At 48.7% G+C, this 17,863-nt stretch overlaps 1 protein-coding gene and 1 pseudogene across 1 annotated transcript; one reads left to right on the top strand and one right to left on the bottom strand.

Annotated features, from left to right (window-relative positions):
- Window positions 1–1,458: 1,458 nt before the first annotated feature.
- Window positions 1,459–2,798, bottom strand: LOC118575478 (annotated as a pseudogene).
- A 167-nt stretch (window positions 2,799–2,965) lies between these two features.
- Window positions 2,966–16,814, top strand: LOC118575480 (apolipoprotein L3-like). Its single transcript, XM_036176021.1, has 5 exons — window positions 2,966–3,003; window positions 7,778–7,855; window positions 11,262–11,344; window positions 13,726–13,852; window positions 16,028–16,814. The coding sequence occupies exons 1-5, from the start codon at window positions 2,966–2,968 to the stop codon at window positions 16,812–16,814; spliced, it is 1,113 nt and encodes a 370-aa protein (XP_036031914.1).
- The last annotated feature ends 1,049 nt before the right edge of the window (window positions 16,815–17,863 follow it).

The following is a 17,863-nucleotide window of genomic DNA, read 5'->3' as shown; positions in this document are numbered from 1 at the left end:
TAGAGATTTTTGGCTTTCTCCAAATAAATTGACTCTTTAAATATAAAAACAAAGATTACAGGGTCATGCTGACACTGTCGTCCATTTGGTCGCATGTCACCATCTCTTGTGCTGTTGGTTGTTTCTTATTACAGTTTTCCCCAAATGTCAGCAATATTTATTTAACCAAATTTATAATACCAAATCAGCTGTACCAACTCCGCCTTTGTCCATCAGACAACTCCCATATGATGATGGAGATGCTGAGGATGGTGGTAGTGACCGCACAGTGGGTAGAGCTCTTGACAAGTGGCCAGCCCTCCCTACATCTCTCACTTACTTCCTCTTCTTCAGCTGAGAGTTGCCAAGGATCACAGGCTGAGTCTCATGATCCCAAACTAGCTGATTAATCCACCACACAATTTGTTTGACCGTACTCAAACATGGCTTTCTTCTCTCCTCAAATCAACTATTGACCCAGCCTGACACATGGTGAATAGTTTTAATTTCATTGGTCCATCCTGTCACCTTGTCCCTTCATGGCTGGTGGCTTGTCAAGAGCTCTACCCACTGTGGGGTCACCACCACCATGCTCTGCATCATCCTCAGCATATCCATCATCATATGGGAGCTGCCTGATGGACAAAGAGGGAGCTGGTACAGCTGATGCTGGGACAGAAAGGGACTGTGGCTCACAGCACATCGTCCTGTGGGGAGGTAGGCTGTGGAGCCTCCTTCTCCAGCCCTTCTGTTTCCCTGGCTTCTCATCACCAGCACAGCCCTCTCTGTTCATACCACAAACCACTGTGTGGTTTTAGACCCATCCCACATTCTCTAGTCCTCTCTGGTCCCTCGGTTCAGGCTGCTGTCACATCTTTCTTTGATGCTCAGTCCGTCCATATTAACTATACAGTGAGACACAGAACTACACACTGCTCAACACTTGGTTCTGTGGACTCAATCCCACACTCTCTGCTTTCCAACCTTCACTTCTGGTGCTGTGATAAATACCTGACAGAAGCCAGGGAGAAGAGAAAGCTTTCATTCGGCTTACAGTCCCAGGCTGTCTGTAGTCCATCACTGTGGGGAAGTCAAGGCAGCAACTCAAAGCAGATAGCTCAGTGCATCCATGGTCCAGAGTAATGAGAAATTGAATTCACTCATGCTTACTGGTGCTCAGCCTGCTTTCCCTTAGGACAGTTTAGAACCCATACCAGAGAATAGCGCCCCCCATGGTGGAGGAATTTACCCACTTCATTTAGAATCATGCAGAAAAATCTTTCCCAGACATGTCCACAGGACAGCTCAAGCTAGACAATCCCTCACTGAAACTCTCTTCTGACATGATTCTAGATGGTGTCAAGATACAGTTAAAACTAACTACCTCAATCCTCTTCTAACAAGATGTCTTGGTGCCTCAAATCTGTCCAGATCATCTCCAGTGACCTCCATGTAGCTGGGGGAGGCTGTCACAGGCACCTAGAGGGTCTTGTGGATCTGGTCAATCTCTCTCAACTTCTCCTCCAGCTCCTGAGCCAGGGCCCGCAGATCTTCGGCCGACTCTGATTTTGCTCCATCATATAAATGCATTGAGTCCCTTACAAGGCAATGCACATCCAGTGCAAGGAATGCACCCGCAACAGCGGCACCTCTGATTCTGCCTTTTTTAGTCATTGCCAGAGCAGTGCCCTCAAAGACATTCTGCATCTGGTTAGCTCGTTGGGCAGGGATTCTTCTAGTCATCATAAGGAGCTTGGCATTTGCCACTAAGTTAGGGTTGGCTCTGGCTGCCCTAATGGCATGAATGCTTTGTCCTAAGGTTTTCAAATTATTGCAGAGACCATAGGAGCTTTTAGAAAGTTTGAACGCAATCTCTCCCAGGACAAGAAGCGTCTTCATAACGTCCATGGTGTCTGACATCAGGCACCGGCTTCAGCCTCATCTGCCCACTTGCTTGATTTCTCCACAACTACAGTGGCAGCACCAGTCACAGTAGCCACTGCCCCCAGCCCCAGCCCAGTGGCTGAGAGCAGCAGACTGCCGCTTGCTGTCACAGGAGCCAGAGCTACACCCAGGATGCCCAGGACTCCAGAGGCAGTGCTGGTGGAGTTGGTCACCAGGTTGGAGATGGTACAGGCTCTGTGCACCTGGTCAAGGTGGTCAGCCAGAGCTCGGAGCTTCCTGATGTTTCCCTCCAGCTTCCTTTTCAACTCAGGAAAAGCTTCCAGAAACCTCTTCCTGTCCTGCAGCTCTTGTTGAAGCTGCTCTTTGTCCTCCAGGGCTGGGAGCCCTAGGAGCAGCTTACACAGTGCAGCTTCCTCATCCCTGTAACAGAAGAGGTCAGTGCATCAGAAAGAAGGCTTGTTTCACTGTAGGATGACCTATCCCCTTCACATCACAGACTTGTGTTATAGATCCAATGGGAAGGTATTTTACAAATGCAGGACTCTGCACTCCACAGGAACACTGATGATCACAGACACTCCACGGTTCTTAGTCCATAGGTGTCAGTGTGTGAAGTCATGTGAAGACAGACATTAGTGGCATGGCCATGACAAAGAAGCCTTCACCCAAAGTCTGTGCCCTCACTTCCAAATATTTGCCCAGTGGGAACTCTGTAGATGAGCACAGGTATGTGGGATCAGAACAAAACTGGGGGCATTCTGGGGGTCTAGGGGAGATGACCTGGACAACCCAGCCTCTGCCACCAATACCTTCCAGGCGTCATCTTTGACCAACAGGAGCTGCAGGTCTCTTCTGCTTGCTGAGTCCTGCAGATACTCAGTGACTTCCTGGATGAAGTGTCTCCTCCTCAATACTTAAGAAGAAATAGAATGAGGTCAGAGGACAGCATGGCCGAGTTTAAATTGCAAAGTGTGTGTGGCATTTAGCAGACAAGGTATTTAGCATCTGCCACTGGGTACCTGATGGAGTCAGCAGTGCTAGGGAATGAGTTGTGATCTTCATTTCATGTATAAAAGGCGGTATGGCAGCAACCAGTTTTAGAGATGAGCCTCTAGGAAAGTGAGGTAACAACAGAGTAGGTGATGTCATAAATATACATCCCTATTCATGAAAGCATGGTGCTGATAACAAGAAAGAATAGGCACCATATATATAATGTCATCTATCATTTACCATTCTATCTATCTCAATGGTTCTAAATCTTCCTAATACTGTTATCCTTGAATACTATTCCTCGTGTTGGGGTGACCCCAACCACAAAATTATTTTGGTTACTAATAAGTAACTGTAATTTTGCTATTGTTAGGGATCATAATATGAATACCTGTGTTTTCTGATGGTCTTAGGTGACCCCTGTGAAAGGGTTGTTCAACCTCCAAAGTGATTGAAGCCCACAGATTGAGAACCGCTGATCTATCTACTTACCTATCATCACTGATCTCTGTATCTGTGTGTCCTTCCTCCACCGGGTCCCTTCCCGCCTCTCTGTCTCCATGCACACAGGAGAGGCTGTGTGCAGACTCTCAGTTAGCAGGCTGCTGCTACAGACCAGGAAGAGTATCCTCACCACAACCACCCTCCCATTCCTTTACTGTGGACTTCGGCTTCAGAACTGAGAGAGACAGCGGTCTTTGGTTCAAGCCCTCACTCTGAGTGAATCAAGTGTTTTCTTGTGTGCTGGGGAGTTTGGAGTGTCCTCAGACTTTGGGAGTTGTCATTAGGCCACATGACATGCTGTGCTCCACTTTTTCAGGCTGGAGGGAGGAAGGGATCCCTGAGCATACCCCCCAAGACAGAGCCAAGAAGAGGACTTCTTATACACAGGTAGAAGGGACTCCCATTATTCCATTTAGATTCTTTCTATCCTCAACTCAACAAGTTCTCAGTGTGGAAGCCCAAGGTTCTAGGCCACACTCAGGAAACAACCAGAGAAGAGAAGTCCATACCTCTGGAGACCATGAGGGCTGCAGGGTCTCTGGTGCCAGGCGTGGGGTCCCTCTCAGGTCCTTCTTACAGCTATCTGTGAGTCTGGGTTAAAAAGAAGAGGACAGTAAAATGTGAGATGGAATGGAGACAGCTTCAGTGGAGACTGGTGACTCATGGTTCTCTCTAGATAGCAGAACAACTAAGGACAAAGAGTGACAGGCCCTGGCTCTCCTGAGTAAGGATCAGTCCCAGGCCTCCCCTCAATCATCCCTCACACTAGCCAGAGCAGAGAACTCCTGTCCTGCCAGGTCCATGGAACAGGTGATCACCTGGAGACAGCCATGGGAAGGGACTTCTGTGTTCCACAAAGACGAAGAGAAATGTTCTGGCACCCAGGGTGGGAACTGTGTGTAGCAATGGTGATAGTCAAGATTAACTGAAGGACTATGGTGCATGGGTCTGGATTGTCATGCTAGGGCTCGTGACTCTCTGAAGAGAGGACGAAACCCTGAATCTGCACACTTGCACTGGTACTCTGTGTGATGACACCTTATTACGGTGCATCAAGAAGGTCTGGCCAGAAACCAAAGCTGGTGCCTGGGTCATCCTCTGACCTCCCCAACCTCCTACTGTGCACTACATAAACATCTATCTCTGTAAGTCCTATCTGTACATTAAGCTTCTCTAGTCTCAAATGTACCGAGGCACCTTGCCTTGGAGAGAAAGGATGAGTGCTATTCTTTGCCGAGTACTGCTTTACCTCCTGCGTTTTGTCTACAGACGGGAGTTTCACAGATGCAATGGACACAACTGGCCCTCACTTTCCACAGCACACCTAGACACTCCTTCAAGCTTCCCATGTAAAGCCCTGACCCTATGGTGGGTTCTTCCTACTGCCCTGGTCCAGCCTTGGATCTCCATGGTTAGCCTTTGCCATCGCCTAGAATCACCACCACAGGCTCACTGATGATTTGAGTGTCACTTCGCCTTTGGACAGGAGAGCACAAACTACTCAGAACCTGCTGCTTCAGTCATGTGGGGAGTAAGGAGTGAAACCAGGCAGTGGCAAGACATCCCTGCCAGGACACCCAAAGCTTCCTTTTCCTGCCTTACCCACAGCTGCCCTGGTCTTTCCCAGACCAGTCCAGGTTTGGCTGCATGTCCTAATTTACCCCAGTACAACAGTGACTGTGGGGGCTACAGGTGCCTGGCCACCCAGTGTGGAAGCCATGCTCCCCCAGTTTACCCTTCCTTCTGGACCCTGTTTCTTCCAGACATGAGGTCCAGACTTGGAGTCGGTAACACAGTGACTGAGTGACCCAGTCCTGAGCACCCAGACACAAGGAGGTTGATGGTGAGGGTTCTTGCTTAAGGCACCAGATGGCAAGGGAGCTGGTGTCCCTACCTCATGTGTCCTGTTCTAGGGGCGGCAGGACCCCAGAGGCTGCTAGAGAGAAAGACTTGCATTTGGAGTGATCTTATGCTTGTGTGAGATCTCTACAGTCCTAGTTTCCTGTTTCTGTGTGGCTCTGAGCTGGCTGCAGAGCCCAGTGGTAAAGCCCTTGTCCAGTGCAAAGGTCCTGGGGCTGACACCTAATACCAAAAAAGAAATCAGGGAAAAAGGGAAGAAAGGGAAGGTCTCCTTCATGCTTCCATTAAGCCCTCCTGCTTATCTGCCACACACAGAGCCTCTTAGTATTGGCATCCTGTGGATTTGAGCCATGAGGAAGTGTAGGAGGCCCCAGCCCTTCCCTGCTGATGGCCAGCTGGAAGCCCAGGCTGGGTGTCTCCCTTCCCTTCCTGTGAACAAGCTCTCCAATGGGGGCAAAGTAGAGGCTGTCAGCAAGTCTCACTTCCCTGCTGATGGCCAGCTGGAAGCCCAGGCTGGGCGTCTCCCTTCCCTAGCTGTGTACAGGCTCTGCAGTGGGACAGATAGAGGCTCTTAGTTAAGTTTCAATTCCCTGAGGCTGTGGAGAATTTTCCTAGGTCAAGAAGACAGAGACTCAAGACAGTATGAACCTGAGAATCCTTAATTACCTCTCAGTGTCAAGTTTAAGCCCAGACACCCTGGACAGAGGGACTCCTTCCTACTGCAGACCCACCCTTCATTCCTTCCTCTCCATCAGCCTCCACAAGCAGCTTCCAGGACTATGCTAAATCTCTTCCTCACAGGAAATGTCACCCATTCCCATTTGGTGCCAACCAGGACCAACCAGGATAGCACATTCCATGTGCCCAGCCTGCCGCTGTCTGGCAGATATTCTTTGGACACCAAGCCACTAGCTTCTGAGGACACTGCCCCATTCAAAGAAAAAGTGTGGATTAAAAAATATAATAATTTAAAGTTTCTAGGACTTTCTGTTTTCACAGACACAGAGATAATCTCTTCCACCCCCACCTGTGGTCTGGCCCTTGACCTTGTGATGACAGGGCTCATAGTGCTGAATATGTGGTTGTGCGACTTGTCCTTCCATGCCCCACATGGTACCCTACCCACCCAAACACACAGGACAGCCTGTCTTCCTTCTCCACCCCTCACAGGCTGGGAAGAGCCTGGGGAGTCCCAGGGAAAGCAGGCATGCCACCCACCTGCTCATCCTGCCCCACAGAATCCTCAACAAGACTCAGATTCCCCCAGAGACTCGCACAGATGCATGCTCAGAGACAGTGTGTGTCACAGAGCCTGGGCACCTTGAATCCCCTAAGTCAGTCAACATTCATGCAATCTGGTCTTGGCACAATGACTACCCAAGGCCAATATCAGGGTACATAGGACACAGGAACCAGTCAGCTCTGGCTTGTCTGTCTGCCTTCCTCTTCACCCTTCACTTCCATTTCCAAAGGACTGGGGACTCACAAAAGCCACCTTCCCTGGTAGGCCGGTGATTAGTTTAGAGCAGGTCACAGCTTGCAGTTGGTGTGTGTGTGATGAATAGTTTTATGTCAACTTGATACAAACTAGAAGAGGAAACCACAGTTGAGACAAGGCTTTATAAGATGAGTCTTTGTGCATTTTCTTAATCAGTGATTGATGTTGGAGGGTCCAACACCCTGTGGGTGGCATTACCCCTGGGCTGCCATAAGAAAACAGGCCAAGCAAGGCCTGGAGAACAAGCCAGTAAGCAACAGTACTCCATGGCTTCTGTGTCAGCTCCTGCCTCTGAGTCCTGTCCTGTTGAGTTCCTGCTCTGACTTCTTTTGATGATGGAGTGTGATTGAAAGTGTGATTGAAATGAACCCTTTTCTCTCCGTGTTGATTTTGGTCATGGTGTTCATCACAGTAACAGAAACCCAACCTAAGACAGTATCAACAAGATACAAGCAGCTAATTGAGAATGTTGCCCCAAACTTGACAGCTTCGCTCCCTCTGAAAACGTATAATGTAGATAAGCACCAAAACCCTCAGATCATTTTGCCTTCAAAACCTCCCTTGCCAACCTCTCTTCGTTCCAACAGCCTTCCAAATCCTCCATTCTAAAGCTGCTTTGGAGCCATCCAGAACCTAGCCCATCATCAGCAAGTACAAAGAGATACATAAGAAACGTGACCATGAATGTGAAGAGCCCCAAGGTTATTCCCTCTCCATAAACTCATGTAAAACAAGGTCCCCCCTTTTTGAGACCAAGCCTTCTGTTGCCATCCCAGTTATAAATGTGTCCCCTTTTCTTTGAAATCGAAACCCATCTCAAGCTTCATCAGTGACTTTCATTCTTGGCTTGATTTCTATCTCACTCAGGCCAGAGCTACGATTGACCATAACAGCTCCTGTTCATAGGGCATCAGTAGGGTGTTGCCTGGAGGCATCATGTCTGGTCAGTTGTTTTATCCTGAGAGTCCACAAACAAGAACTTTCACTTTTGTTCACTGGGTGTATCAGACACAGAACTTGTGTCTATTTGTGTCTCAGATGTGCAGCTGGTAACTGGATCCTCACAGCCAAGGAGAGCAGGGACCCATCCGAAGTTGGCTACAAGAAGACTCCTTGGTGAGTTGGGGAACATGTTCATCCTCTCAAGGGCTCTGGAGGAGAAGGGTTATATGGCCCCATTTTATGGATGAGTTCAATGAGGTTGACAATGAGATCAGCATCAGCATGGTTGTACTAGCAGTCAGTGGGAGGTCTGTCTGTAACCTGTGCACAGGAGAGGATGTGGAATCCCTAAGATGGGATCACCACACTGCCTGGGGCCTGGCCCTGCTTGTAGGGCATCCTGAGATATGATCAGAGGGCCCTTGAAGAAAGGCAGCTTTTATCCATGTTCAGCCATTTTAGAAAGCTACCAAACAGAAAAAGGAAGTGGGGGAGGTTGGGGAGAAAGAGCCATCAAACTGTGTGGCATGGACACCCACAACTGCCCTTGAGGTGCTGTTCCTGTACCAATGAGAATGAGGTTTTGGTGAAGACATGCAGGATGACTAAGGGGTGCTGGCACAGCTGGACCTTGTTGACAGTGCTGTGTCAGGCCCAGAGGATAAACTGAGGCAGAGCAGAGAGTGACTTTACTAGAGTACCCAGATGGAAGCTGAACAGGTAGGTGAGAGGTCTACACTCCCTCGTCCTCTCCTGTCCTCTGCCTAGACTGTGGGGCACAGAGAGGAAGCCAAGGCTGTCCTGTGTGTGCAGGTGTGGAAGGGAACCAGGTAAGGGGACTGAGAGAGGGCACAGTGCAGAGTCCCCAGGACCATCGCACCCCAGCCTTACCTAACACTGGGGCAGACTCTGCAGCAGGACAGCTCTAGTGGAGCAGAGGGGCCCGGGAGTGTTAAATCCCCAGGATTTCTCTTCAGTTCAGAGTCAGGGCTGTTGTCCCCCTCATCTCTCTGCCCTGACTGCTGTGTGACAGGGTTGTCACCCTTCTCTCTGTCTCTGTTTTATCCTGATAGAGGGAGCCAGGATTGCCTGCCCCGCTGAGCCCCAGCAGGCTGCTCTCCACCTATGGTGCTGGAAGGCTGTGCAGTGGTAGAGAGGGCACAGGAGACACTGGTCCCTCAGATGCCAAAAGTATGAGAGAAGGTGGAGGATCTGGATGGACATGTCACTGGTTGTCAGCAGGGAAGGGGCTCCAGGGGGAGGTGCAGGCTGGCCCAGCCATGTAGGTGAGGTGAGCAGGGGCACAAGTGGTCCACACTCTAAAGGTCATTGGAAGAACAGTGTGTGCTATCCTTCAGTAAGCCTTAGAGTAGCCTGGGTTCAGGGTGTACAAGCCCACGTCACCTCCAGCTGTCACTGCATGTGCCCTGGCTCCCCTGCAGCTGGGAGCTGATCAATGCCCCTCTGCCTGCCTGTCATGCTGTCTGAACACACTCACTCACTTTCCCCATCTCTGAAGGGAATGTCATCAAAGAGACCTTGAAGTTCTGCACAGGAGCTGGTTAGCTTGTCTCTTTGTGGGACATGCAGTCAGGGCCTCCTCAAACACACTGATGGGTTTTCTACCATGGAACTGCAGCACCAGACCTTGGTGCTGTTTGTTCTTAGTTAGAACTGGGGTCTCCGTATGAAGCCTCAGCTGGCCTCAAACTGCCAGCAACCCCCTTGCCTCAGTTTCTCCAGTGCTGAGGTTACCCCATGTGCGGTCAGCTCTGCTGCTTATTTAAGGCTACTCTGCACTAGTGACTCTAGGGAGAATGTCCACCCCTGTGCACTGCCCGTGTGAGTGTGGGTTCTCATGCTCCATTTGTACAACAGTGAGCCTCAGGTTATGAAAAAGTTAAATATTGAGGCTCTGTGACCCAGTCATTTTGCTTCTAGAATTATCTTACAGCAAAGGACCCACAGAGCAGAAATTTTTTCTACAGTATTCATTCTCTGCTGTTCACATGATGGTTAGAAAGTGCCTAGGGGCTCTCCTCATACTCTCTCCCTCTATCCCTCCTTCCCTGACATGATTCCACATATTCACATTCCCCACCAGTCTTCCATCTACTGCAAAATCTAGTCTATGTCTCCATCCCATGGAGATCCTGTGACCCCCATGGCCCCCTTGTTACTTAGCCTATCAGGGAGGAGCAGTGGATCCTGGAGAGAGGGAAGGAGGAAGTAAAGAAGTAGGATGAGTGGAAGGAAGGAAGGAAGGAAGGCTGCAGATGGATGTATTGTATAAGAGAACAATAAATAAAAAAGGGAAGAAATTGCTTGAGTTTGAACATTTAGGGAGGAGGTCAGAGGACTAGATGGGCAAGAGCAGGCACAGGGACAGGGTCATACAGGACTCCAGCCCTGGTGGGATACAGGAGCCTGCAGAACAGGAAGGTGTGGGCTCTGGGAGGGTACTGTTGTACCTGAGAATTTAAGCTCTGTCGCAGGACACAGGCCCTTATGTGGGTGAGAAGTCACTCACAGTCACAATGGGAGAAGATGGAGTGCTGCTGTGTAGTTAAGGGAGTGGAGATTCATATCTTAAATGTGGGGTGTCAATCAAAATATCTTGGAGTTAAGTCCTTGATCTAGCATTACTGTGAAAACTTTGGGGTGTCAGCAAGTCTTTATGATCCTCCCTCCACTTTAAAAATGGGTTCACTACTGTAGAATATTATTTTAACGTATGTTACTTTTGTTTATAGTGCACTTGCTTAACTCTGTGAAGCTGTGTTACTGTGCCTGTGTAAAACATCCAATGGTCTAATAAAGAGCTGGCCAATAGCAAGGCAGGAGAAAGGATAGGCGGGGCTGGCAGGCAGAGAGAATATATAGAGGCAGAAATCTGGGAGGGAGATCTAGGAGCCAGAGAAGGAGGAGGACATCGGGGGCCGGCCACCAAGCTACACAACCAGCAAGCCACGGAGTAAGAGTAAGATTTACAGAAGTAAGGGAATGGGAAAAGCCATGAGGCAAAAGATAGACAGGATAATTAAAGTTAAGAAAAGCTGACTAGAAACTAAGCCAAACCAAGGCCGGGCATTCATAATTAAGAATAAGCCTCCATGTGTTTATTTGGGAGCTGGATGGCGGGTCCCACTAAAAGAGCCCAAAACAACAACCTACAATAGTTCACAGACGTCCTCATTTCATGAAGGATGTTGATCTCCCAATGAGGTGTGTATGAGAAGCTCTGTGTGTCAGAGACATACAGTATATATTTCCTATTATCATCAGTTCCCAGGTGTTCCCACCAAGTAGTTGACAGAACATCTTTTCCCATATCTCCTGTGTGTAGATTGTATATTGCTTTATTCATGGCTATGTCCTTAGCCAGTGACATCCCCCTTGGATAATAACAGGTCAGGGGGGCTATAACTTGGCAAGGGTGAGGGCCGGGTAGACCAGATGATTGACATCTGGAAGGAGCAGTGCAGGGTCTGCTGGAGGTGGAACACTCTGGCTGGCACTCCTTTACCACCTGAATTCCCTCAGCTGTCACTTGCATCCCAGTTTGTTATTCTCCCTCCAGCCTGAACACCCGAGGAGCTGTGAGGAAAACCTGTGATTGGTCTGAAGACATGGCAGCAAGCATGGAACCTGATGGTGTTGATGGTAGGCAATTTCCTTTTTTCTGTCCTCTTCTGTCTCACAGAGCTTCCTCTAGGGAAACGGTTCCAATGCTGGACCCATTTTCTTGTTCAAAGCAGGTGCTCTTGGTCTCAGTGGCCCACCTGTGTGTGGTCATGGTGTATATAAGTGTGCTGTCCTGACTGTGTGACATCCCCCAGAGGCTCATGCATTAAACACTTGGGCTCCAGTTAGTGTTGCCATTTGGGGGGGGGGGTTAAGGAAGTGTTACAACATGTCGTCTTACTGGAGGGAAGTCCAAACCTGTGGTGGGCTTTTAGAGTTTATAGCTCTGCTGGGTGTGAGGTACATGTCTTAATCCCAGCACTTGGAAAGCTGAAATAGGTAAATCTCTATGAATTTGAAGCCATCCTGGTCTACACAGTGAGTTCAAGGCCAGCCAGGGCTACACAGTGTGACTTTGTCTCAAGAATAAAATATAATAAAATAGGGCAAAATAAAATAGAGTCCATGGTCTTGCCCTTTCCAGTACATTCTATGGCTCTTAGTTGCAGTTGAGATATGATCTCTCACTTTCCAGCACCTGCTTCTGTCCCTTTCCTGGACATCTATCCTAGTGGTGCTGGAAGCCAAAATAAATCTTCATTAATGTCCTCCTGTCATGGCGTTTATCTTAGGAACAGAAGACTAGCCATCTGTGAAGAAACTGAGAACACTCCTCTCTCTCTCTCTCTCTCTCTCTCTCTCTCTCTCTCTCTCTCTCTCACACACACACACACACACACACACACACACACACACACACACACACACAGTCTCATGGGTCAGTGTCACAGGATCCTGGAAGGCAGTCCTGCTGAGCACAATGCAGAAGGGGAGAGAGTTGACTCATGCGGTTTCACAGGGAAGCAAGGGCTTTATTGACAACTGGGCTAGAGTCAGAGTCATTCCTTTGATATTTTGACAAAGAATGTGTTTTTTTTCTGTCCATATTCTGAGGATTTACATAGGGCTAAACTAAAAGGCAATGGAGTAATTTATTTGTTTGGGAAATGATCAAGACAGCAAAACATTGAATCTGTGGATGGTTGTTAATGATGACCCTTATACTGGTCTACAATGAAGAAAAGGAAGTGGGACAGCCGGGTAGTGGTGGTGCACGCCTTTAATCCCAGCACTTGGGAGGCAGAGGCAGCCAAATCTCGGTGAGTTCAAGGCCAGCCTGGTCTACAGAGTGAGTTCCAGTACAGGCACCAAAACTACATGGAGAAACCATGTCTCGGGGAAAAAAAGAAGAAGGAGGAGGAGGAGGAGGAGGAGGAGGAGGAGGAGGAGGAGGAGGAGGAGAAGAAGAAGAAGAAGAAGAAGAAGAAGAAGAAGAAGAAGAAGAAGAAGAAAAGAAAAATTCATCAAAGACATAAAAGGCTCTGAGGGGAGGGTCCTCTCTGCAGTGGGACAGTGGGGGGAGGCACGAGGGGCAAGGACCCGGCCAGCTAAGTTCCAGCTTGTGAAAGGAGGAAGTCCAGAGCTTTCTTGCTCCTGGAGAGCCATCGCTTCAATGTGCAAAGCTGCTGTTGGTGTGGTTGACAGTGACAAGGGTCCATCCCAAGCTGGCAGTCCTGTCTGTGGGCACTGGCTGTGGACTCATGAAATATGCAAGAGTCCAGTGGTCACTGCTGATTTCTCCATGGTGTCAGACAGCCTGAGTCCTTCCCGTGTTCAATATACAGACCAGAATTCTGTCTTTTAAAACAGACTCTACTATTGACACAATGAGCTAATGGAGAACCCACTAGTGGCCTGAAAGTCACATTTGAAGGCACTGTCACCACAGTGTTTGACATGGAACAGGGACTTCAGCCAAAGGCCTGTGATTTCCCTCAGTAATAGAAGCCCATGTCCATGATGAACATACGACAATTTGGTTCCCATAAGCAGCTCTTCCCTCTGTGTGGAGAGAGCAGGATCACTAAGTCTGCACATGGTGTCTCCTCTGTATGTGTGGAGAAGGGTCATAGTAGAAAATAGATGGAAGGGGAGTGGGACACAGAGACACATGTATACATATGACAGATACTGAAATGATGGATGGATAACAGGGAATGCACCTCTGGTATCTCATTGTCAGAAGGACCCCAGTCCCACTAAAGTAGCACCCTATATTCATGGCATCATTTGGTCTTCATTACTTTATTTCCTTAAATTTTCTGTCTTCAAATACAATTGCTGAGTCTTAGAGCCTTTACATATGAATTTGGGGGACATAACTGAACCTCCAACCTTGGAGACTTCATTAGGACCTGTGGACAAATGCTCGGGAACATGACATCTTGCCACTTCCTACTATTTGCCATTTAATCTCGTCCGCACTGTATTCTAACCTCATTCTTTCTCTTGGTAAATAGTGGCAGGACACATTGCTGAAGAACTCACTGATTATCTCACGGACACACTCTGCAGAGAGGATCTGAAGGGCCTGATAACTGAAGATGGAGCCTGGGAGGCATTTGTGGAGGCAGCAGGGTTGTCAAGGTAACCTGCACAATGCACCCATCACTGCCTACCAGACCGTAAAAGATGAGGGTTTTCCTGGGCAGGCCTACCCACTCTAGGCAGTCTTAAAGGGTGGGGGAGTTATAGACCCTCCTTTTCAACCATCTGGGAGGAGTGTTTCCACCATGTGATTGCACCACTGGTTGATTAAAGATGTCACTCAAGGTGCCAGGACCATTTCCACCATCTACTAGTTATGTGACCTATTTCCTGAGTTTCACTATCATGAAACTGTAGTGTGAGAAAATAAGATAATGTATGTGGAGTTCTCAGCATGTGGCCAGTACATAGTGGGTACTGCTAAAAGTTATCACTAAGAGCTATCCTTGAAGAGACCAGGGCCAAGGGTCTCCTGTAGGACTGAGGACTCAAGAACTTATTTGTGTTCAGGTCAGAAAAGTGTAGACATGATCAGCATGTCCCCAGGTCTGTCTCAGTCAGTTTCCTCCCATCCGAGGAGCTGGAACAACAGCAGGGTCCTTCTGGGGAGCTGGGTTGACCCTGACTGTCCTTACTAAGATCTGGAGCCACAGTATGTTCAGTAGGAATGGGAATTCAGTGTGAAAGGATGTGGTGATGACAGCCTGGGGTGAGCAACAGGTCAGGGATGGAAAACCAAGTGCCAGCACCCTTCCCAGAGCCCAGAGCCCAGCGCCAGGGTCACAGCCAGGGTTCAGGAGGGACTGTGAGTGACCCTAGAGAGGAGGTGTAGGTAGAGGGCGAGGACAGCAGGGCTGGAGGGAGAGGGAGGAACTGAAGGCACAAGAAGAGGATGGTGAGGGACCTAGAGAAAGCATGTAAGAGGGAGAAGGGACAGTTATCCCACGTGCTTCAGTGTCATGTTTCATGTGTGTGCAGGGCTGTGCTCGGGTATGCCCTTCACACATATGTGTGCTACAGAGTTCTCCAGCGGCTTTTGGGTTCTCTTCTCTTCTACACAGAACTCCCTGTATAGTAGCAAGGACATGTGGCCAGAGACTGCTTCCCATGTCAGTGTGGCTGGAGGATGGTCCAAATAACTAGAGAGTCTGAGGTGACCCCATGTCCCAATCCCAGAAGAAAATCCTTCCCCTATTGCCTTGTCCAAAATCAGGGCATTTCCGACCTTCTGTGGTGACCACAGGCTGTCTCCAGGCCTCTTGCATCTTTGCACATGACCTTGTTGGGTTCAAATATGACAATGTCACCAGCGATAATATCTATTAGCCTGGTGCCCTCTGTCTGCAGGATTCTGAACTTGACCTGCCAGGTCAGGAATGAGTGAGGGGTGGGAGTTAGTGTGGAGTCAGGACCAGTAGCAGCTGACCTGTCTCAGTCACCTGGGGCATGCACTGACCTTGTGAGCTGCAGCTAGGGAGGTAAAGGGCTTTGGGCATCTGCAGAGAGCAGACAGCAGATAAATTATCTGGAGGGTCCCTTGTGGCTTTGAGGGATTTCTTTTTTGGTTTTGTTTTGTTTGGTTTTATTATTAAATTCTCAGAGATAACCTCATAGCAGAGTCTGAGGAGAGTGTCCCAGTGAGCCCTCCTTTCCCTTAAGACACAAACTGTTAATGAAGGACTATTCCAAACCAATCACAGGACTGACAGTGTTCAAGAACAATCCTAAAAGCCACATATAAGATTGTCATCACATAGTTACAGTTGACCATGGAGCAAAGAGAATTAAAATAAGCCAATGAAAACCTCCACCACACAGATCTGAGAGAGTTCAACAATAGGTCACTTCCAGTGATATGGGCCTCATGGGAACCTTTCTAAGGCCAATGCCGTTGGCTTTCAGCACCTCTGGAAGTCAGAAATGGCACCAAAGTTCCCACCACACCTCACATCTTTAAGGATGAGCATTTTTGTAGGAAATTCCTGGGAACAGATCATCTACAGGGTTTCCTGGGAATGACGCTGTTTCCTTGGTTGAAGGCATTTTGATCAAGCGCCTCTCACTGCAGTGTCATGACGCTACTGTACACACTGACCCTATGGACTAAGGACCTTGGGTATCTATGATGTACCAAATGCTCATGGTTGGAGTGAAATTATGGGTCTCTGTATAGTTATTTCCCACTGGGACTGTAGTATGAAAGTGAAGCTTGAGTAAGATGTTAGCTTTCAGAAATAACTATTTTCCTCATGCACTTGACCTCTTCTGTCACAGTGAGCAGGAAGATGCACTGCATGATGTGCTGAGTGAGCGACTAGCACAGGAACCCACAGATGAAGATGATGAAACTCAAAGGGAGCTGCAGAAAAAGAGGTTTTTGCAACAATTTCCTGAGTTGAAAATCAAACTTGAAGGACACATCAGGAAGCTCCGAGAACTGGCTGACCATATTGACCAGGTGCACAAGGACTGCACCATCTCCAATGTGGTGGCAGGCTCCACCAGCACTGCCTCTGGAGTTCTGAGCATCCTTGGTTTAGTTCTGGCACCCTTTACAGGGGGGAGCAGTCTGATGCTCACAGCAACTACGTTGGGGTTGGGAGCAGCAGCAGCTATAACTAGTGCCACCACCACCATTGTGGAAGAATCACACAGAGTGTCAGATGAGGCTGAAGCTGACCAGCTGGTTAAAGCCAGCATGGACACACTATGTGATATGATAGGGATCATACCTAAGATCAGTGTCAAACTTTACACTTCGGGTAGGGCTGTAGCCAAAGTAGGCAAATTCATCAGGCATCAGTTACGGGCCTTCAAGATGGCCCGAGGCAGTTTTCGCTTTGGCTCTGCCCCCACAAGGGTCAGAGTTGCGAGCGTAGGCTTTGCCGGTGTCATGCTTGGATTGGATGTGTATCACCTTGTGACTGACTCAATGGATTTGTACAATGGGGCAACAACAGAGTCAGCTAGAGCGCTGCAGGACCTGGCTCAGAAGCTAGAGGAGAAGTTGCAGGAATTTGAGCAGATCCACAAGGCTCTGCAGTCTGACCTGCCTCAGTGACCCTTTCCGTCAGCAGCCAAGAGTTCAGGGGAAATCTCATGTACAGGGGTGGGGATGGGGAGTCATACTGTCACAAGGGAAATAGTGTGATGTTAAGTCTGTGGATCTGAGTGTAGAGGAGTTTGTATTTCTTTGTCCGAACACAGCAAGGTCAATGCAGACAGCCAGTGCCTCAAGAAGACAGAAACTGGAGTCTAAAAGAAGAGGCCAGCGTGACCTAGAGAGTGGGGTGGGGAGTGGGGCTGAAACATGGAGAGTGTGAACAGGGAGGGCTGCACAGGAACAAGCCATGAGAAGGAGGAAAACCGGGGAGCAGAAAAAGGGAAAAAGGTAGAGTGGGAGTTCTGGGTGTGGAGAAGAAACAGCAGGCAACCACATGCCCTCCCTGAGGGAAGGGTCCCTATGAACTCTAGGCTATTGTTCCCAGCATCAGCAGGGTTGACTCACCCTTGTGTCCTCCAGGTAGTGACCTCTGAACAGTGAGTGACAGTGATGATCATGATGATGATGAAGATGAGGTTGAGGATGATGGTGGTGACAGCAAAGAATGAAGAGTTCTGGACAAGTTGGGAGTCCTCTAGGGGGTGTGGTCACCTGAGACACCAATGACATTAGAGTGAATGATTGTGTGCTGTGATGGGTCATTGTGGGATCTGGGGGTAGAGAGTCAAGGTTATTTGCATGAGAGGTCAAACAATTTATGGCATATAGATGAAGTCAACAGGTTGGTGAGAGGAAACTCAACCTGTGACACTCAGCTCCCTCTTGTGCTGGGGGGAGGCATGCTGGTCAAGATGGTGTCTCAAATGAACTGACTCTTGTCCTTTTGTGCTCTATAGACTTCTGTTCAATAAATATTAACTAGCTGGTATAGAAAAATGGAGTAAAAGCATCCATTACAATAGAAGAAGGTGACATGGGACCAAAGGTAAAAGCCATCTGATAACACAGACCATATTTTTGATTGGCAGCTATGGGCTAACACTGGGCTGAGGGAAGCAGGTAGCCTGGTGGGCTGCAACAGGGATCACGTGAGGGCTTATGTATAT

Source organism: Onychomys torridus, unplaced genomic scaffold (assembly GCF_903995425.1).
Source record: "Onychomys torridus unplaced genomic scaffold, mOncTor1.1, whole genome shotgun sequence".
In the NCBI taxonomy this organism is placed as follows: domain Eukaryota; kingdom Metazoa; phylum Chordata; class Mammalia; order Rodentia; family Cricetidae; genus Onychomys; species Onychomys torridus.
This window is presented reverse-complemented; position numbering and strand designations above follow the sequence as displayed.

Bases quoted from the DNA above. Each gene is read 5' to 3' on its own strand.
- LOC118575480 (XM_036176021.1), top strand. From the start codon at position 2,966: ATGGCAGCAACCAGTTTTAGAGATGAGCCTCTAGGAAA. The intron at 3,004-7,777 runs GTGAGGTAACAA...TTTGTGTCTCAG, and splicing joins AGAGATGAGCCTCTAGGAAA to ATGTGCAGCTGGTAACTGGA. The intron at 13,853-16,027 runs GTAACCTGCACA...CTTCTGTCACAG, and splicing joins GAGGCAGCAGGGTTGTCAAG to TGAGCAGGAAGATGCACTGC.